Genomic DNA, 22961 nt, shown 5'->3' on the forward strand with positions numbered 1-22961 from the left:
ACACAGCATCACAGATGTGAAACTTTTCCTATTAAAATACTATTTTTAGCAACAACAGCTGTTTTAAAGCTTGACTTCTTTCATCCTAAAACTATGTGCCGATGAGTGAGTTTTAGCTAGACCATATTTATTTAGGCATCAACAGTGACCAGACAACCAGATTTTTTTGCTTTGTTTTGACTGCCCAAGCTGAGCTGTTTGTAATTAATATAGATATGCCTCTTTAATATGTTGATGGCTTGAAAGCCACATGGGGCCTACAGAACATTGATAAATATTTTGCTTACTTTCCTAGTATGTTCTTCCCATAATACATTTAGTTCAGTGCAGTGTACAAATGATACCTTGAAAAATGTCTTAAGAGTTGCACCTAAGGTTGCAATCCTATAGAGATTTACTTGGGAGTAAAACCCATTTAGTGCCTCGTGTGGTGCAGAGTGGTAAGCGGCAGTTACTGCAGCCGAAACTCTCCCCATGGCCTGAGTTTGATCCCAGCAGAAGCTGGTTCTCAGGCAGCCAGCTCAGGTCGACTCAGCCTTCCATCCTTCCGAGGTCAGTAAAATGAGTACCCAGCTAGCTGGGGGAAAGGTAACTGCGACTGGGGAAGGCAATGGCAAACCACCCACTACCAAGTCTGCCAAGAAAATGTCAGTGAAAGCTGGTGTCCCTCTAGGAGTCAGTAATGACTCAAGTGCTTGCACGAGAGGTTCCTTTCCTTCCTTTTAAGACCCATTTAACTCAGTGGGATATATTTATGAATAGACATAGAATTGCACTGTAAATTAATATGCTATGTCCCTTTTATGGTTCTCTTGATTGACCTGTAATACTTCTGCTGTACAAAATAATTAAGCAAAATAATGGATGAAGGGTGTTCAACCTGTTCCGGATGGGTTTACATTCCCCATGAAAAGAAAGTTCATAGCTTGGGGTTTTTCCTAGAGCCATCTCTCTCACTTGTGCCTCAGGTGGCCTCAGTGACACAGAGTGCCTTTTACCAGCTTCAGTTGGTGGCCCAGCTACACCCCTATCTGGACTGGGTTAACCTGGCTTCAGTTGTCTATGCCCTGGTAACCTCCAAGTGCAATGCACTCTACATGGGGCTGCCTTTGAAGATGGTTCGGAAACTGCAGTTTGTGCAAAATGTAGTGGCCAGATTAATAATGGGGACCAGAAGGTTTGAACATATAAGACCAACTCTGGCCTGCTTGCATTGGCTGCTTGTATGTTTCTGAGCCCAATTCAAGGTGCTGATTCTAACCTATAAAGCCTTACATGGATTGGGACCACAACACCTGACAGAACGCCTTTCCCAACATGAACCTACTCACACTATGTTCAATATCTAAGGTCCTCCTTTGGGTGCCTACACCAAGGGAGGCTCAAAAGATGTCAACAAGGGAGAGGGCCTTCTCAGTGGTGGCCCCCCAATTATGGAATGATCTCCCTCATGAGGTCCATCTGGGTCCAACATTGCTATCTTTTTGGCAGCAGGTCAAGACTTTTCTCCCAGGCATTTAGCAATATGTAATAAGCTTCATCGCTCCTGGAACTGTCTTTGCCAGATACAGCTGTGAAGTTAAGGAATGGGCTCCAGTAGCCACTAAATTACAAATCTTGTCTTGGATCATAGAATCACAGAATAATAGAGTTGGAAGGGGCCTATAAGGCCATCGAGTCCAACCCTACTCAATGCAGGAATCCACCCTAAAGCATCCCTGACAGATGGTTGTCCAGCTGCCTCTAGTGTGGGAGAGCCCACAACCTCCCTAGGTAAATGGTTCCATTGTCGTACTGCTCCAGGAAGTTTTTCCTGATGTCCAGCCGGAATCTGGCTTCCTGTAACTTGAGCCCATTATTTGTCCATATAGTTTATGTCAGAAGATAAATGCAGGAAAAGGCAGGTAGTAGCAAATTGTCCTGCTAAGTCAATGTAATTGTTATAATATAAAAGTCTTCTCTTGAAAAAAGGAACTGTAATATCGTAACAGCGAAGAGGCTAAAGGGTTTGGGTCCAGGCTACCTGCGGGATCGCCTTCTCCCGCACAATCCACCCTGCACACTCAGGTCCTCTGGGAAGAATCTACTTCAGCTAGCACAAACTAGATTAACAACTGTTACCCAGAGGACCTTTTCTACTGCTGCCCCCAGATTGTGGAATGGCCTACCGGAGGAGATTTGTCAACTTGACAGTCTTTTAGAGTTTAAAAAAGCAACAAAGACTGATCTATTCCAGCAGACTATCCAGTGAAATTTTAGAATGTTTTAAGGATGTTTTAAAGATGTTTTAATCATGTGTGGTATATTTTTAATCACTTTTTAACGTGTATTTTATATCATGTTTTTATACTGTTTGTTTTATATTTTGAATGGTTTGTTTTTGTGAACCGCTCAGGGAGCTTCGGCTGTTGGGTGGTATAGAAATGAAATAAATAAATAAATAAATAAATAAATAACCCATGAATCAAGAATTTAATCTTTATCTTAGGCAAGCCACACTCTGTCAGCCTCAAGTTCACCCTCCTTCTACCATCTATAATATTGATATTGACCTTTCTTACACAGAACTGTTATGCCACAAAATAATAGATGTGAACAATGCTATGGACACGCCTTGGCTTCTCAACATCTTTCATAAATTCATTCTGACAACTCAGATATGTCCTAATCCCTTGTACTAGTAGATAAAAATAAAATCACATCTATAGTTACAGAGAAAGGTTAAATTCTAAAAGGCATGCTTCAAACAGGAGGTGGTGCAAATGAAACTTTCTTCACTTATAAATTGCTCTCATTAATAACTTATTTAAATCCCATTGAGTTGTATCCTCCTCTCAGCATGAATAAGCAATCAGAGAAGAACTCACCCACCGAGTTTCAATTAATCTCTATTAATAGTAGCTATTAAAGTATCTCTTAAGGAAAAAATCATATAAATTGAAACTTTAATTTTTAAAGCTGTCTTTAGTGATGTCATTTTTCCTATGATCACAAACTTATTTTCTCAGTTAAAAGTACATTATTCATAGGGCCCTAAATCTTTTGCTATGAGTCATTGCATGCATGCAGTCAAATCAGGAAATTAGGCACATGGTTATCCAAACAAATATCAACTTTTCCACATGCATCTGTAATATGGGTGCATTCAGAGGGTAGTACTGTACTGGGTATTGATTAACAATCAGGTTGCTTAGCAGTACTTCTTTAGAAAGTCCAGATTCATATGTCTCTAGGGAAATATTCTGAGCAAGGCCCTGTGGTAAAATAACTAAAGACAGTTCTACTCCACCAGCTTTTTGTGTCAATAAAACCATTTTGTTTTACCAGTGGGCAGCAGATAACGCAAATTGTTAAATTTAAGGCGTTTTTAATGCTCTTCGTTACAAGTTAAATGGCAGAGTCCTAGGGCTTCTCTAAATGAGCAATTTATAGCATGACCGTGACTTATGGAAGTTTGTGGGTCATTTTGATAACATCTTGAACTTCCTGCACATTTCCCACTCCTTCCACTGGTAGATCTGTTTTTTTTAAAAAACTTTGGATATCCAGATTGTTCTGAAATATCTCAGGATTTTCTACTGTGTGCAGCTGAAGTTGTGTTACAAAACACCCATTAAAGGGTGCTATCCCATTTAGTATTATGAGCACTAAGAGGAGGTGAAGTTTTCAATTACAGACCATGTGGCCACCCCTCTCCTTCCATGTAATTCAGCTCATTACAATTGCTCAAGAGAAGCAGGAAACAAACCGCAGGAAGCAAATTTACCTTTAATCTAAAGACGCTCTTAAAATCTCTTAGTCACAAGTGGTACTTAAGAACAAATCATGAGTATGCACCTGAAGGAACTGTTCCTGGCTACATGTACAATACATGGCACCTCCAAATTCTGATCGAAAGATTACCTCTGGAGTTGCTCTGCCTTTACCAATGGGATGTTGGCCTACTGCAAGTCTTTGATATTTTGGCCGAGTATCAAAGCATGGTGAAATGAGTTTCCCCAAGAGTGTTTTAGACCTGCTTTCAACAACAGTATACCCCCCCCACTCCCACCCATTGCAGTGCAAACTGCTGAACAGTTTGCAGTATAGCATGAGATTCAACTATTCAAAGAAAAGTACAACATTCTACTGGAATTAGCATGAGCCTGTGCAGCTCTGTAGAACACAGCTTATATGGCTTATTTAATTTAACTGTGTTGCCTAATACCATTGCAACTTATTGTTCATACTATTACAAGTTAGTTTCTAGAAAGAAATGCCAAACCTTCCACTTGGAACAATGTTTTTTTTTTTTGTTATCCCACCTTTCCCCCCAATACTGGGCCTCAAGGCGGCTTTACAAAACTAAACATAAACATATAAATATACAGAAGTACTCTTTATGTTGGCAAAATTTGTCAAGAATTGTATTTCATTTTACAGATTGGGGCTGTCAGACAATGGGCCATTAGCTTATTCATCCAAAGGAAGCTTAAAGGCTCTTGCAATAGCTACTTAAAGTTGTTTAGGATGTAATCCTATGCATGTTTAGGGAGAAAAAAGTCCTTCAACTCCCAGCAGGACTTGAAGTACTTTTTTTCTTTCTAAACATGTAGAGGATTGCACCATTAATAATGTCAAATGGGTCTCATAGTTACTGGGAGAAGTATTTATCTTGCTAAACATGGAACATTTAAACAATAAGGCAGTTTCCTTAGCCTTGTGAAGTTTCCAGAGAGCACTGTAATTTAGTAATGTTGAATTTGCTGAAGGAAATATAATTTTGTTTTAGAAACAGGTTGGACAAACTTTCATCCAGAGAGATGGGAAATACGTATAGGTCTCAGAAAAAGTAGTTAATTCAGTAAATTTGGTGGATATGATAAAGAATGACACAATCCACAGGTCCTGCTCCAGGACTGAATGCATTCTGACATCTTTTAACCTTTTGCATTGTGTTGTACATTGGGTGTCTTATTGGACTTCAGATAGCTTCTGACCCGGCTGATTTTGACTTGGCAGCACCTTAGATATAGAGATGGGAGGATGGAATTTGAACACAGTTGGTTAAAAGGGTTTGGGAAGGAATAGCTGCTTGAACATTGATATCATACCTGGTATGCACTTTGATGTATTATGAGATGCATTTAAAGGAATCTGTAGAGGAGAGTTTTGAGGCTTCTCACTAAAAAGAATCAAGGCAAGCTTAATTTAACATCTTTAAGGATGAATTGTCTAGACTGGAATGCACAAGTTCTGCAGATTGGGCACTACCACAAAATGGCTGCCATCTCTTGGGGTACAAATGTTACCAGAAATGACTTTCAGTAAAAAAGTCATTGACATATGTGAAGAATTCACCCTTTTTAAGAGGCATGGTCCAAGAACTAAAATGTAGGTTATGGAGATAACTATTTTATTATTACTGTAAGCTGCCTTGAAAGTAAGTTTAGCTGTTAAAGGTGGCCTATAAGTATTTTAAGTAAAATAAGCATATACTTATGATTTTTTTCTTATTCAATAAAGGTATACTTGAAACACAACAGTTAAGATTAAATTCTATTGAATTCAATGAAGAATCATTCTGTTTTTAACACAGTAATATTGCCCCAGCCTTAAAATACAAACCAAGCTCTTATCAGGTAGACAGGGTTTTTTTATATAAAAAATTTGATGGGAATTAACCCTTTAAAAAGTGCACTTATTCTGTTGGAAAGCAGAGAAAACCACTTTGGCTCCCTTTACTAAACTGCCAAGCAAATATGGATTCTCATTCTTACAAGCCGAGAGAGAAGTAGGTCAGTGATCACACACACAGTCAGTTAACACCAGTTGCTACAGCATCAGAATTAACAATTCAAAACAGCCAGTAAACTAAACCAGTGTCTAGGCTCCGTATTGGAGAATATGCTCTACTAGGTCATATTAAAAGGAAAAGATGGTGCAGTGCACCTGCAACAGCATAAGCCCTTTGCATGTGTTGCCTTGGCTAAAGTTCTAATTCTGGTTACCATGGGACTCAAAGAACAGGATCCTAGCGCCTCTACCCCCACCCCAGCTGTCCCTTTGCAGAATGATTTAGCTTCCTTTATTTTATACCACCACTCTACACTCTTCCACAGCTCTAAACTACTAAGATGCTTTATATTCAACTACACTAGGTGTTAGGGTACTATTAACCTGTATACATTATTTGCAACTTTCATGTTCGATTTTGATAGGAAAATTCAAATTCTTCCCTAATATCAAAACTCTATGCTGGCTGCATTCAAACTAAAATATAGATGGTATGAGGGCAGCATTAAATGAATGACAATATTATTTTCAGTTTAACCTGTTCCAGTATCACAATCTAAACAACTTACAGTTTTAAAACTTATTTATTTATGGATAATACTTGTATACCATTAAATACAATAATCTCTGGGTGTCTGAAAGAGAGTGTCCTGAAAATAAATTAAATGGTATTGAATTCTTTAAAACAAAAGTTAATTATCTTGTGGAAAATTCCATGCTGATCAAATACATCTGTTTCAGAACTATTAAGGCTTTTGGAAATCAATTTTATATTACAGAATTTCAAAGGATCCTTTGTGCATTCTGCTTACCTGAATGGAATAGTTGAAGAAATTAATGCTCTAATAGCTTCTGCTTACTACTGGGAGAAAACAATGCCACAGCCTCTTTCCCAATGTTTTTTTCAGAATTTGGGACACCATCACTCCAAAATTCTCCAAAATTAATATCTTTGGATGACATGTACAAAATGAATTCATACAAAATAGACAAGGTTTGAACTATTCAGGAATGATAAAGTATATATTAAATAACATGCACTCTTGATTATCAGAATATTCTGCTTTATGTTTAGTTGGCTTTTTTATTATTAAAAAAGCCAAAATGCAGCGCACACAGGGAACTTTGTTAAAGCTTCATAGCAAATATTTTAAGTAGTATTTTTCAAACTGTGGTATGGCTTCTATGAGAAAATCACTCATGACAGACAAGATTCCCTGAGAAAGACAGCTTGCCTGTCACTATCCTTTGTTTGGGGCACACACAGTCTTTGTGAGGATCAATAGGATTGGTCAAAATTAACGGAATATGCACCCTACAACTCTCCCCAGTGCATCTGCAGCTATGGGGCTTTTCTATCATGCCCAAAAACATTTCTCTCCCCTCTGCCCCCCCCATTTTGATTTTCCTTAAGAATCAAGCCTTAAAAAGAGTTGTGCTGAACTAAAGAGTTTGCTTACTATTTTGTAATGTTCTAATTGGTCTTGATAACTTTGTTTTGAAAGGATACTTTTGATTTAAGAAATTCTGAACACAGTTAGATGAGTCATCAAGACATAATTGCAAACACCAAATTTTACAATGAGTAGTAGTGTGAAATCTGTGGGGAAAACAAAGCAAAGCACCTTATATGTATAAATATTTATTACCAATTTAAAGACTTAATTTGCTAGAAAGTTACAGATCACTTTGTTCCAAATTGTCTTGCTATGCACATGGCTTTTCCACACTGAAACTACCTCTTCTATCCCCAGTTTGCCTGTAAAAGATGCTACATCTACAACTATGTTGTCAGGATTAACTCAGTTTTGTAAAAAGAAATATCCAGAGAACCAGTTACAAAGATTTTGACACAAAAAGTGAATATACAAATGCTGAAAAAGTGGTGCTGTGAAAAATTGCCTTACAATTTACTATACACTTTGCAATAACTGCATAAATTGCTTCTACATGCAAGATAGATCTTATTACATTTGGTGTAAAACATTTATACACATTCTTTACAATTTGTACATATATTTCAATGGCTATATCATAACACTTTATGGAATTTTGGAAGACTAACTAAATTAAGAATAAAACAAAGTGTGTAGGAAACATGACAATGAAGAGCATTTTAGCCAGGCTTACATTTTGGGATTATTATTTTGGTGGGGCTTCATATTACCTTGACATTCTTTGTTATTCTAAAAGTTAGTACAGAACACACAAATGACAATGGCATGTAAGTCAATAGACATTACAGAATATACCCGTCACTTAGAATGGCTTTGTGAGTAAAATAAATGGCTTACTTCTAAAGTAAAAATTCTAGTGAAAGTTGCATTTGGCACCATAGTCTGTCTGTGGCAATATCTTTCTCTTTGAAATATCGTATATCTCTCACTTGTGGCCTGAAGCTAATATTCCAAGCACCGTTCCATTTTGAAGCAGCTGTTCCTGTGATAAGCCCGTATTGTACTTGACACCTGAAAGTTTACTTTTCCTCTACAAAACATACCGACACTCTTGACCATTATGGGATTAAATTTTTGAAAAGGTGGGTCAAGGAGATAGCATCACATCATGCTATTATAAGGGGAGCCAAAACACAGCAATGTTCTTGGGACATTTTCTATCATACCAGTAATGATGGGGCATGAGCCACTAATGACAGTCTGCACTTGCTGAGAACAAAGCAGAAACAGCCCTCATACACAGCACTAACTATCACTGGGAAGTAACAGAGTTGCATGTTTCAGAATTATTGGATGAAACTATATCTTCCAGATGTTTGGAATGGTTGTTTCTAGCTGCAACTCTTTTTCATATTGCCAGGCGTGTGTGCGCGCGCGGAAATCTAGCCTTCAAATTTAGAGGCATCTGTGGCATAAGAACAGGGGTGGGGAAGAAACATATACATAGAGAGACTGTGTATCATTGCTTCAGCAGAGAGGGGATGAACCTTTGTTCTCGACAGCACACACTTAACCAAAGAATTTACTTGGATGTTACAAAATATTTTAACAATTGGATAAAAAAAAGTTTTTAAAGGACATTTATATATCTACAGACACTTATTCTGACTTTTTCTTACTCTCTTAAAGTATAGCTAATCAGATGACACTGAATATCTCTGAAGAGTTTAGGATTATGTAATTTTTGTAACCCCTGGCAAGAAATCATTTGGCAATTTAAAGCCCTATCATGTAGAGTACTTTCCAGTTTTGCTTAGATAGGAAGAAAAAACATTCAGGATAAAAATATACATAAATATCCAAGGCATTTAGGCTAAACAAAGTAAACGTCTGAAGTTTCCACTTTTTTGCATCTCATATTTTTAAAAAAGGCTTTTTGGATAACAAAAGACATAACACTTTTTAAATTTGCACTGCCCCCACCAAAAATCAGAAAAGCACTTTGGAGTTGTTCTTCATTAGCTGTCTGTATCTACATCATTGGAAAGCGACTGAGAGCCTGCCTCAGCTTTTGTGCAATCTGAAACAGACAAACACACACTGCATGAAAAGTATGATACTACAGGTATATAGAATTACCCAGTTTTCAATCTTACCTCTTGGGAGAAAAACAATTAAATAATTCATCCCTCCAATATAAAATAGTAAACATGAGAAACTGCTTCCCGACTGGCTTCCTGTTTGCATTAACAACCCTCATATGCCGCCTTTGAGGGCTGTTTCCCTGACATCCAAAACAGTTAACCCAAGAACAAGCTATGAGTAAACTTGGGGTTGTTTAAATCACGAACAAACCCAAGTGCTCCTGTTTGGATGTCATGGAAACAACCCTCAAAGGCAGCATGCGAGGGTTGTTAATGCAAACAAGAAGTGACTCAGCTGCAGCACGTGCCCCACAATATGTGTGGGTTAATTAATTAAATTTCTATACTGCCCAATAGCTGAAATTCTCTGGGCAGTTTACAATAATTAAAAATACAGAATGCAAGACAATAAAATACAATATAAACAATTAAAATTACAATATAAAAAAATAAAAATAACCAAATAAAACCTAGCAGTTGTGCGAAGATTTAAAATAAAGCATTACGTTCAAAAAAGAAACCTAGGGGGATTCTACACGCCGTACTGAGGGCGCTTCCATGCGCCCCCAGTGCGCACCCAAAGCGATCGTGTAACTTGCCTGTTCGAAGAGACGAGGAAGAGGCGTCCTTGCTGCCGCCGCCACCCACCTACTTCCTCGCTGGCCAGGACGGAGAGCTCGGCCCGCCTTCTTCCGCCGAGCTCTCCGACCCGGCCGGGTCGGAGGTAGGTGGGTGGCGGCGGCGGCAAGGACGCCTCTTCCTCATCGCTTCTCCAGGCAAGTTACACGATCGCTTTGGGGTTGCACTGGGACCGCATGGACCTCAGTACGACGTGTGGAATCCCCCCTAAATTGCCTGGGAAAATAAAAAGGTCTTCACATAGCGCTGAAAAGAGCACAATGTAGACACCACCTGTGTCTGTCCAGGAAGTTCATTCCACAATCGCAATGAACTTCCCAGACTTCCCGTGTGACAACAGAAAAGGCCCTCTTAAGATGATCTTAGCATCCAGGCAGGTGTATATGAGAGAAGACAATCATTCAGGTAACCTGGCTGCAAGCTGATCAGGGCTATGAATTTGGGCTGGAAATGGACTGGCAGCCAGTGGAGATAGAAAAATAATGGCATAACATGATCATGTTAGCCAGGCCCCATTAACAATCTCACTGTCCTATTCTTGACAGCTGAAGTTTTCGGACAATTTTCAAAGGCATCCCCATGTATAACACATTGAGCAGTTATCAGAGCATGTAGAACTATAGCTAGGCTGTTTCTGACCAGTGGTCTCTGCGCAGGCGCCATATGTGTGATGCACAGAGACCAAGAAGAAGAATGCTGGATCCCTTAGGGTGAGTGTAACCCCTTCCAGAACATTTTGAATATTACTTAGCAGGGTAGATGAACCACCTACTAATAGTACCTCTGTCTTGTCTGGATTGAGTCTCAATTTACTAGCCCTCATCCAGTCCATTACCGTATCTAGGTACTGATTCAGAACACCCACTGACTGGATTTGATGAAAAGGAGACCTAGAGCTGGGTGTCATCTGAATATTGGTGACACCTCAGTCCATATCTCTGGATAACTGTTGAACAGCATAGGGGACAAAACAGGCCCCTGTGGAACCCCATGGCATAACTATGAAGGGACAGAGCAATAATCCCTCAGCACCACCTTCTGGAATTGACCATCCAAGTAGGGGTGGAACCATTGCAGTGCAGTAACTCCAACTCCCAGCCCAGAAAGCCAATACAGAAGGATACCATGGTCTGGTTTTGAAAGTCACTGAGAAGTCCAAGAGAGTCAACACAATTTGTTGCCAGATGCCACCGTGACATTCGAACAGGCTCAGCGTCAGTTGATTGAGAACATTAATCCCCATCCTCTAAATTATTCAGTTCTTTTTACATACATACATAATTATTATTATTATTATTTCTGAAGCTTTGATTTGCTTATTGACTCATTTTCTGTTTTTAGATGGGTATTAGAATTTGAAAAGGATCCAAGTTTGTATTTGCAATTTAAGAAACCATATCTCTCCTAGGGAGAAATTGAAGGAATCTGAGGCAGCCCCTAATCTCAATGAACATAGAAATATCATCCAAACAAGCTAATCAAAATAAAAATTATTTTATCTAGCTTCAGCATTGCTTTATCTCATTCCATGTTCTCCTTCCCTTTTAAATACCTAAGACACTTTAGGATAGGAAAGAGAAAAGGTGAATTTTACGTTTTGAGAGATATTGCTTCCCCTCCCTTCCCCCCTCCACATCCACAACAAATTAACACGACATACATGTGTTCCCTTTCCAAGGTATAGAAGGGATGAAACCACAGAGAATTGAGTGGAATAACTGCACACAGCTTAAGCATTATCCTTTCTCTGAACGGAATGAAAGAATTCCTAATGAACTGCCAAGTATAATTCCTTGTGCATCCTAGCCAAAAAGAAAGTGGCAGCTGCATAGTCTTGTTATGCAAAGTGTGTGGCACAGGAAGGATTAGTAGTGCCAAGTATCATTTTCTAAGGAGAAGAGGAAAAAAACCATTTCTTCATAATCCATAAACCTACATTTTAACTTTGTTCACTACAAGTGGTTTCTGAAATAATAATGGTTAAAGTCAAAATCATTCATTGTTTATTTGATTTTTAAACAAACATTTGAAGCATGCAACATAACATCTGAACACAAAGACATTGCACTTAACTAGCCCACTGTTTTAGAAAAATAAGTCAATGCCTGGTTGGGAGATGTAAAGAGCTCTAGACAAGTAGCAACTTACCGTTTCGTAGAACTGTGCCTGCTGCTCTAGGTACAAGCGCATCACGCTATTATAATCATAAATCCGGTTACTGTGAAAGTGATTCATCTCAGCTGTAAAGCAAAGCCAGGTCACATATTAAAAGGCTAACACCAAAAAGGAATCATTTTTATTCACTACTTAGGAATCCAAACAAAGGGTCAAAGGGATAGTTGAGGCGTCAAACTCGATTTGCTCTGCCTTATCATACGAAACACTCTTAGACCAGATTGCAAATCAATCCTACAATTTCCAGGTTGTTTAACTCAAGAATTGGCAAGGGCCCACTTCCACTTTCAATTAACAACCCCGAACCCAGAAACTCTGGATTTCCAGGGGTTAAACAACCCAAAGTTAACTCAACAAATCAGTTTGATTCTGTGTTACTCCATCCCTGTGCATTTACAGAGGATAAAAGCTCCCTCCATAAATGCGCATGGGTGAATTAATGCAGCATCAGGTGGGTGAGGGGAAATATTTAAAACATTCATTAAAATCATGGGATGAAAGGATCTGTTTCAAACTTGCCATGCCTAAAGCCCTACTTAAGCACTACCATGCTGCTATGCTTTATCTATTTTTCTTTAAAAATGACAGAGCTGTAAGCATTTTGGTTAATTGACACAGCTTATAATGAAGCAGTTATCCGAAAACAGGGAGTTGCAGGGGGAGGGACGGATAGTTTCTTTCCCAGTTCTTCTAATGGAAAGGACATCATTGGATTCAAATACTGGTGACTATATGTTTGGAAATGTAGTGAAAAACCAGTAACATTTATTAAAAGGAAACAGATAAAATACTCAAGTTAAACTTTGACCAGAAACTGGAATTCCCCCCATTACCACCCATTTAGGGAAATGTATATATAGTTATAAGAGCACTTCAGCAGCACAATTGATTCAGTTTGATTCAAAGACTCCATAAGGCACCATAGTGGGTGCTCCACCAGCTCTGCTGTCCTACTGCAGCAAATGCCACAGCAGGAAAAACACTACAGCCCAAGTCAAGTCATGTATGTTCAGTAGTGCTACTGGACTATTTCTATTTCAACTTATTTTAGGTGTTCCAAACCCTGCACTGCACAGCAAACATGGACAAATAGTTCTGCTGTTGTATTTCATACAGCTAATTCAGTGAAATCAGGAATTAAACCTGATATTTCTAGTGAAACAAAGAACCCTTCTGCACAGTTGAGATCTAGAGGAACTTATGAAGTGTCTATGTATTTAAAAACGATCACCAAGATAAAACGCATGCTTAGAGATCAGTTGATTAATTGTTGACATTAATTTATACCATAGCATCTGAATGTACTTTACAGAGTTTTCTGAGGAGCCTGTTTTGCTATATTCCACAGTGAAGAACATATTATGATGATCACTATCAAACTTTATCTGTTAAGGTCTGTAACAGTAAAATATAATCACATATAGTATTAAGCGATAAACTATCTTTATCGCATGAACAGAAGGGGAACAAATAGAAAGACCTTTCTGTTGTTTTTATTTGAGCAATTCTAATTCTGTTTTAGAGCAACCCTGACACATTTAAGTACTTTCTAATATGCTTTCCATCATCATATTTTATTAATACAGTACCTAAATTTATTTTTACCATTTGCTTTCACTATTCCTTTTTATCCTCATTTCCAATCAAGAAGAGAAACCATGGAACTAAATGCTAAGTGCACTTTACCTTGTAGTGCAAATGACATGGTACTTGCGCGTTTCAGCATGTTTTGTTTATCCTGTGGTGTAATTTTGCTAGTAGCAACTAGTTTATCACTTTCCTTCACTTTTTCTATTGCTCCCTGTTAAGACAAAACATCACATGAAACATCACTGAAAAAGCATTTTAAATGTTCTATGAATCAATCAGCCCTCAAGTAGTAGCAAAAATAAGAGTCCAAATGTAAACTGCCAAATCACAGTATTAGGCATGGCCCCTAAAGATGCTTACATATTTTAAAATGTCATAGTGCAAAGTTCTGGCAACAGCAAACAAAGTTACAACACATAACACGTAATTCAACATATGCAGTCTGGTTTCAAGTCAAGCACCTTGGCTTTGGGGATGAGTAATCAACACATGAGTCTCCAATCCCCAGTTTATTGTTGGTAAAATCCTTTTGAAATACATTAGGGTTTAGAGCACTATTGTAAAGTTACTACAGATTCTGGACACTTAGTGATTGAAGCTTTCAGCCCTCTCACTTTATCTCAGAGAGACAATATCTGGTTTTCTCAGGAAGGGTTGGGATTCTGGTAAACTGACTTGTCAAATATCCCCACTTGACCACTCTGGCACCTATTTTATTGTTTCATAAAAAATAATCAATATGGGGGTTTGTGTGTGATTTGCACATCTCTTTGTTACACTAATTGATGCACAGAGACCACGAAGAAGAAGAATCAATTCAATGATGCATCAAGCTCCATTTATATCAAAACCTGTTCCAGAGCTGACATTGGCATGAAAGGTTCTAAACTGATTCTGAAGCATAACGTTTTACACACAGACCCTGTTCACATGTAACGACAGCCCATGGGTTAAACAAAATCATGGGCTATTGGGAATGAGCGGGAGCACTGCTTGCAGTGTGCCAGCCACTTCCACTTTTAATTAACAACCCATGATCAGCTCATATGTAAGTTGTTGAGCATGATGTATAAATCAGAACTGACGGGTTGTTGAGGGGCTAAACCACACAGCAGTTAAACCAACAACAAATCATAGGTTAACCATTGGGCTGTTTATCCCCTAAACAACCCACTGGTCGAGGTTTGGATGTCATGTTCAACAAATTATGAAAGGGCTTATCATGGCTGGTTGAGTAAAAGCAGAAGTGGTGATTGCACGGGAGGCAGCACACTTGCTCTTACCTGCTTGTGCATGACAATGGATGGGTTGTCGTTGTGTGCAAACCTGGTGGGAACTGACACTCTCACTGAACTTGTTTCCATTTCTTAAAAAGCAATATACTTCACCTTATGAGCACCTATGATATCTGGGAAGCATCCAAGAAATCCTTTGTATTCGTGATTGGTTTCCATCAGAAAATGGAGATCTTTCTTCGGCTGATAAAGAAAAAACACACAGTATTTAATTCTGTAACACCATTCCATACTACTTTCATAACTAAACTGACAAGCCTTTATGACGAAACTCCCTGATGGCTGGGTATTTGGGGATTGCCATTGACTGTGTCAATGAGGTGAACAAAATGAAAGCCAAGCATGGGCTCGCAGTTACCCCAGGGGACGGCTGCATTGTGGTGTATGATTGCTGAAGCATGGCCAATAATAAAACTACTGGCAAAATCAATAGGAACCAAGTTGGAATCAACAGCTACTACATTGATGGGACCTCAGTAGGTAATAAGCATGGTAGAGGCACTGGCTCAGCTTCTAAGAATAGTTCCCGATCAAGAGATCTAGATACTATTGCCAAAAGTGCAACTTGGTATAGAGGAGAGGTCTCTCTAACATATTGTGGATATCCAACATAATATTCCTGCTTGGACCATCTTTTATGCAAGTCCTCCAGCATGTTCCAGCAGAGGCAGCATGTTCTACTCAGAATGTTAATCCCAGTCCAACATGGGAGAGGGTGACCTATAAACAATATCTGGAAACACTGAATCCAGGGATCCTCTGCTGCATCAAAGCAGTAGCTCTCTGTACCAACTTCGTTTTCTTCTCCTGTACGACTCCTTTTTTCTTCTCCTTTGCTCAGAAGAAGGTTTCTGCATGCTAGCTGTTTTGGATAGGTTTTTAGCTGCTGTGTCAATGACCACCAAGATGTGGGTGGTACAGCCTGTGGTTAGAGCTCGATTTGGGGAAGTAGACCCTGACACTTCTGCAGGTCATAGTGAATGAGATATGGTCTTGGACATCCCTCCAAGCCAATCAGTTGAAACCTGTGCCATATCAGTCTGCAGCAGATATGCTTCTTCAGGTGCCCTTTTCCAGAGGACAGTGCAGAGCTGGTCTGAGTAGTTGTGCCTGGCTTGCTTTGTCAATGCTTGGCAATTGGCACACACCTCTTATGTCCTTCCTCAAGGCAAAAAAGACACACGAAGTGCCCGTCCATAAGTGGGAACTTACTACCACAGCAGATACACTTTTGAAAGGGTGCCTTAGGGTCATACACCCTCAAGTGACTTTTGTAAACCGCCCAGGGAGCTTCGGCTATGGGGTGGTTTATAAATATAATAAATAAATAAATAAATAAATAAAGTGATGAGGCAATTACAGAGCTTGCAAATACAAAAAAAAAAAATGCAAAGGGATAGAGATCACGACAGAAGGAGATAAGATGGTATAAAAACTCAGCAGTTTGCAAAAGCTCACTGAATGAGAAAGAAGCTCCTAAAGAGGCATTCGAAAGAGAACTGAGGGAATAGGCGGAATCTGCTAGGGAAAGGTGCACTGGGAAGGTGATGATGTAGTGCTCCCGCCAAAAATTCCTCAGCTACTAAAGTTTCCCAAACGTGGCTCTGTGCAGGCACAGAGCCATGTGTGATGCACAGAGACCATGAAGAAGAATTAGCCCTTGCTCCCTGCACTTTAAAGACCTACGTATAAGCAACAACAGCTGTTAAACTGTGAAGGGAAAAGACATGTGTTTTTTTCACTTCCCATTCCCACTTGGAAGCCTGCTTCTGTGTATGCATAGGCCCTATGGATCATGGAAACAGGGTTGTTGTTTTTTATCATCAGCCATTGCTACGTTCTTAATCATTCTATATAGTCATAGACATTTTTCATCACTCTAATAATATAACATGTATACCTGTTCTGCCACAAGACCAGCAATTTCTTCATATGTTTTTCCTGCTTCGGTTATTGCTTCATTGAGGTCAGTCTCTCCTAAAATCAAAAGTTACAGAAAGATTTCAATTAAGTCAAAAGCTACTAGTTCAAGCAAAAATGATGCCAGTGTGGTTCTCCTAGTAACAGTATTTAAATTTATATAGGAATGCACTAGCAGACTCATTCATATATGATTAGCTGTTCAGTGAGGGAAAATAGTTGCCTTTACTTATTTGATCTTAGTGAAATTATGTCTAGAATGAAGATGACAGTATCAAAATTATAGCTTTATTAGATTCTTAGGGTGCAATTCCATGCATATTTACACAGAAACAAATCCCACAACTCTCAGCATTCCACAGCCAACATGATTGGCTAGAGCATGCTGGGAGTTGTAAGACTTGTTTCTGTCTAAACATGCATAGGATTGTGCCCTTTGTCTGTTTTCCTAGCTATGCATGTTCAAACATTTCTGCTAAATAAATAAACAAACCAAAGCTCTTTAAATATTTGGGCAAAAGACCAGGGTTTCATATAATTTCACCTTCCAAATAATCCAAAAATATTTAATCTGAGCTTTCCTGCATAATGAGGCACACATTTTGGAAATATCTGTATGTACACTGATGGTGCCATATAAATAAATAAATAAATAAATAAATAAAATAATAATTAAATAAAGATCAAAGTAAACATAGATCAAAAATACCTTGATAGCCGCTGGTATTGAAAACCAGTGCTAAACCCTGTAAAGCTTTTCCTATTTTCTGATATTCCTTCGGTAATGCTGAAAGGGGGAAAAAAAGAGAGCTTAAAATATAAGACAGTTAAGGCAGCAAAACACCAAGGGTTGGCAACCTGGTGCCTATGGGCACTAGTGCGCTCCCAGACACCTTTCTTGGTGCCTACACCTCCCACTTTTTTAAATTAACAATTATTATTTTTACCAGCATTTGGGATTGCTTCAAAGCAAATTCATAGAATAGATTCATAGAATAGTAGAGTTGGAAGGGGCCTATAAGGCCATTGAGTCCAACCCCCTGCTCAATGCAGGAATCCACCTTAAAGCATACCTGACAGATGGCTGTCCAGCTGCCTCTTGAATGCCTCTAATGTGGGAGAGCCCACGACCTCCCTAGGTAATTGGATCCATTGCCATACTGCTCTAACAGTCAGGAAGATTTTCCTGATGTCCAGCTAGAATCTGACTTCATGTAACTTCAGCCCATTATTCTGTGTCCTGCACTCTGGGATAATCGAGAAGAGATCCTGGCCCTCCTGTGTGACCTTTCAAGTACTTGAAGAGTGCTATCATGTCTCCCCTTAGTCTTCTCTTCTCAAGGCTAAACATGCCCAGTTCAACTGAGTGTGTCAAGCTGCTGGGATTTGCTTCAAAGCAAATTGAGGGCCTCCAGGGTTATTAACTTCCAATGAATGTCCCTGGGCAGATGTATTCTTAGGAAATGAAGACGGTGGACGGCTGCAAGCCAATGCTTTCCTCTGCAGTGTGCCCAGCCACCAAAAATAATAACAAAAATAAATAAAAGAAAACATCTGATTGGTGGTGATACCCAGGACAAATTGACAAAATATGCCAACAGGCCCCAAAAGGTTGCCTATCCCTGACCTAGACACACATATATGACAGGCAGCAAGTGTCATCAAACCTGTTTTCCTTTTTTCTTTCCTGAGAGCCAGAGTGGTGCAGTGGTTAGAGAGCTAGGCTAGGACTGGGGAGGCCCAGGTTCTAGTCCCGACTTTGCCATGAAGCTCACTGGGTAATTTTAGGCTAGTTACTGATTCTCAGCCTAACCTACCTCACAGGGTTGTTGTGAGGATGAAATGTAGAGGGGCAGGATCATGTTAGCTGCCTTGGCCTCCTTAGAGGAAAGGCTGGATGTAAATATAACAAACAACAGTCCTTATGTTCTCTCTTTCCCCTGTCACTTTTCTATCACATCTTTTGGTTTGGGCCCTCTTTATGCATTTCTCCCTCTCTCCTGGTTCCATTAGTTCATTTGCTTAGATCACTGGACCTACATTACTCTTGAAAGTGATTCAGCTGATAGTCCTGGGCTTGTAACATCCTGTGACCTCAAGACTGAATACCAATCCAAGTTATAATTGGCTAAACATTTGTGATGGCAAAGAAGGCCCTGGAAGTCTTGTACTAGGCAGCGTATTACTTAAGGAGAAGTAGACAAACTGTAGCTTCTGAAATTCAAGGTCTATTGGAAGCTTGGGGCTAAATTCAGCACTAGTAGAATATATTCTGCTTCTTGATGCAAATCAGTTAAGTAGTCTCAAGGGGCACTTGCCTATTTGCAAGAGGAGGCATATTCTGGAGGGTGTCTCAATTTAAAAATACTGCATCCATAAATGCATCAGACTTCATACCCTTTCCAGAGAGTGGAAGTGATTTCTAACTAGATACTTCAGAAGGCTCATGAAGCATGTGTACAAATGATCACAGTGTGCATCCAAACCTGACATATGAACAATGGTTAGTTTGTTTCCAAAATCAACATTCTGAATGACTTTGGAAATTTTGGCCTGTGAATCCAACTGCACTAAAGAAAATGACTGTGCTATTGTACTGCAATCATTTCAGGCAGTATCTATGCTCCAAACAGTAAGATCTAAAAATTTAGTATCTCAAAAATATGTTAAATACACTCATCTCTACCAAAAAAAAATATAATGAAAAAAAAAATGTTTTCCATAAGTGCCCTTTAAACCCTGATTAACATATCCTGTAGTAGTTTCAGCATAGTATCCAGGAGGCTCCATCTTTAAAAAACAAGAATACACCAGTTGTGGGACTCCCGCCAAAGGCAAGCCTGCCAAATCAGAGCTTTTAAGTGTTTATGAGGCAAGCAAATATTCATTTTTATAGATTTCAAACTTTATATGAAATCCTAAAGTTAAGCACGAGCATGGCATAGTATTGGACAGGGACTTGGGAGACACAGGTTCTAGTCCCACTCAGCCATGAAGCTCTCTGGGTGACTTTGGGCTGACTCTCAGACTAACGTACCTTATTGGGTTGTTGTGAGGATAAAGTAAAGAGGAGGGTCATGTAACCACTTTGGGCTCTTGCAGGGAAAAAAGTGGGAAATGAATACATAAATATGGTCTTTACTATATTCACTTTATGAATATTGTGCTGGTAATCTTGGGGTTTAGAAAAAGAAAGGCAAGTTACACATTTTATAAACAGATTAAAAACATAAATGGTTAAGAAATGGCATCTCATTGTATTAAATATATATCCAACACTTACGTCCAGTACAACGTTTCCAGTGTTCATGGCCCACTGTCAACAACTCCTTAACTCCATCATCCATGGTTTTGGTGAACCTGCTGACTGCATCACATTTCTGTTCACTGTATCATGAAAGAACTGAGTCAGACACAGTATCTTCCTTGTTTGTAATGGCAAACATTTATTTTTTCTGTTATTTGGAGAAAGGGGTTTTTGCACATTGCCTAGTGGGACATAAACTTGCCCTCTTCCTTCTTTGCACAGTTTACTACAGTATTACCCTTACTGTGGCTACTTCCCTAGACTTGTTTCAGAGTTGCAAAAACAATCTAGGGGAAGTCACAGACAATGGTAATCCAAAAGCTAGATTCAACTGGTTTCTAATCCACAGCAAGAATCTCAACATACACAAACTATTTTTGTTGTTGCAATGTCTGCATTTAAAAAAAAAAAAGTATTTCTATAGATAGATTTCACATTTAATTCACTAGGGATATTTTAATGAAACATTTCTTCCCAAATACAAAGAAAGCCTAGTGAGGCTTAAGTCGAAACTAAGGATGTCAGTCTTTTGCCTTTACATCATTAATATATTTTACATAAATATCAGACTTTGATTACTGAGAACAATAAGAAGCAATTCAAACTTATGACAACAAGTAGTTTCCGATTCTGCTTAGGAGAAAAAGTGTACAGAAAGAACATGATGACCATTTAATATCCTTGGGCCAGGGCAGGCACAATGCTGCCATTCTCTTAACCGTGGAAAAGAGAATTAGGAGTGAGCTGCAAGAGTGTGTGCTATCTTCACCAACCCCTTGCTTTCCTTGTGAAAACGCTCCCTGCTGGGCTTATGCTTAAGTGGAGGTACTTCTTCACAAAGTTAAATTATGGAACTCACTACCGCAAGATGTGGTGATGGCCACCAATTTGGTTGGCTTTAAAAAGGGGTTGGATAAATCCCTGGAGACGAAGGCTATCAATGGCTACTAGCACTGATGGTTGTGTTCTGTCTCCAGTAAGCCTGTGTGCACCAGCTGCTGGGGAACATGGGTGGGAGAGTGCTGTTGCACCATGTCCTGCTTTGTTGGTCCCTGGTCAACAGCTGGTTGATCATTGTGTGAACAGAGTGCTGGACTAGATGGACCCTTAGTCTGATTCAGCAGGGGTCTTCTTATGTTCTTATGTGCATCAGCATCAGGGTTTTAAAGTAGTTCGAAAGCTCTAGATAAGAGAATCCATTTAGCATTAACCATGCTTAATGTCAGTGCCACTGTAATGCTTAATCATGGATTGAGGCAAGCATAGGAAAGGCAGGGGGCTTCATGGGGAAAAAATGGGCCTGGAAGAGCATTTTGCCTGCTAACATGCAAATCATGCAAACACACAACTTTCTTCCAGTCACTTCCAATATTTCAACCATCATTAAGGCCAGTGGTGAGAATATGCACAAGAGGAGAGAGGGGCTGGAGAGAACATATGTTCCTACAGCAGTAGCACACTCCAATTCTTTTATCAATGATTGAGAATGTAGCAGCATTACATACACACCGGCCCAAGGAAATTGTTCTCAACATGGCAGGTATTAATACAGATCAGCAGTGTTACACTGGCACTAGCCCTGGCGGTTATGCAATATTCCAATATTTGTGAGTACTTCAACAGAGTCTTATGTGAAATTGCCTTGCTAAGATACAAATCCATAACACTGATATATTGGATATAACTAGACGAGGGGGGTGGAGGGGGATGATCTCACGATATGATGATTTCGAGATCATCCCCGTCAGCGCGCGACGTCCCAGGAGGAAGAGGATGTCGTGCCCATTTTTCTTTTAAAGAAACAGGAGCTGGAGCACACCAGCGCTCCAAAGCAAAGATAAGTCTTTTTTAAAAAAAAGCCCGACCCTGCTCCCCCTCCACCCCTGATGGGCATGGAGCACTTGCAGAGCTCCAAGCCCTGCGCCTGGTTCCTGGCTCTTCGCGTTTACTTGCGAGGAGCCGGGACAAAAACAGGATGCCCGGACACGTCCCGTGGTCTCGGGGTAATCCTGGGACGCAGGAAAAGTCGGGATAGAAGAGTAGGGCGATATCCTGGGGAAAGGGAGGGATCATCCCTCCCTGTTCCTGGGATCCCCTGTGCGTCATGTGGATGCGCAGGGATGATCCCGGGGCGATCCCTGGGATATTGCCCCGTCTAGCCATGCCCATTCTTTACTAAGAACTGCAGAATGTTTTGGATACTATTAAGACGTTTATTCATATAAAATTAAAGATTCAAAGATGTTATACATTTGCATCTTTTTATCAGGTGACAGAATGTTTGTGATATCATAATGTAGGGGAAGAATCAAATACCTTACATTTCTATCATATCCAAGTCAGGAGCTTCTGGTTCCATAGTAGAAAAGACCATAACGCCCACAATCTCATCTTTTTCTGCCTTCCTTTTACCTGTTTTCCATTCCTAGGGATAAAAGCAAGTATGGCAGTGTGAAAGAATCTTCTCCCACATAGGACATGTTGCCTGCTAACATGCTCTTCTTCAGCAGAGCAGGAGGCTGTGATAGACATTCAGGTTCTATCTAGGGTATGCAGACCAATAATCAAGCATGATTGAAGTCATGATCTAGAGAGCCATGGTATTTACGATCTCAATTATGGAATGGCTTTTAACTTATTTTTCTCATAGAAGTTTCTGCATATTAGCTGCTTTTGCAACTTGAGAGTGTTTCACAGTGTTGTTGTTTTTTATGAACCT

At 39.5% G+C, this 22961-nt stretch overlaps 1 protein-coding gene across 4 annotated transcripts in view; it reads right to left on the reverse strand.

Moving 5' to 3' along the window:
• Window positions 1-6779: 6779 nt before the first annotated feature.
• The window catches only part of SNX9 (sorting nexin 9), a 53496-nt gene continuing 37314 nt past the window's right edge, over window positions 6780-22961 (reverse strand). For all 4 annotated transcript variants that reach the window (XM_063124501.1, XM_063124500.1, XM_063124503.1 and 1 more), the window contains 8 exons: window positions 22564-22667; window positions 20219-20322; window positions 17645-17722; window positions 16916-16992; window positions 15109-15198; window positions 13817-13931; window positions 12104-12195; window positions 6780-9252 (listed from right to left, as the gene is read on the reverse strand). In XM_063124501.1, coding sequence (XP_062980571.1) covers window positions 9205-9252; window positions 12104-12195; window positions 13817-13931; window positions 15109-15198; window positions 16916-16992; window positions 17645-17722; window positions 20219-20322; window positions 22564-22667 — 708 coding nt within the window. In that variant the 3' untranslated portion in view covers window positions 6780-9204. The remainder of the gene's footprint in view (window positions 9253-12103; window positions 12196-13816; window positions 13932-15108; window positions 15199-16915; window positions 16993-17644; window positions 17723-20218; window positions 20323-22563; window positions 22668-22961) is intronic.

This window comes from Elgaria multicarinata, chromosome 4, assembly GCF_023053635.1.
Source record: "Elgaria multicarinata webbii isolate HBS135686 ecotype San Diego chromosome 4, rElgMul1.1.pri, whole genome shotgun sequence".
Lineage (NCBI taxonomy): Eukaryota > Metazoa > Chordata > Lepidosauria > Squamata > Anguidae > Elgaria > Elgaria multicarinata.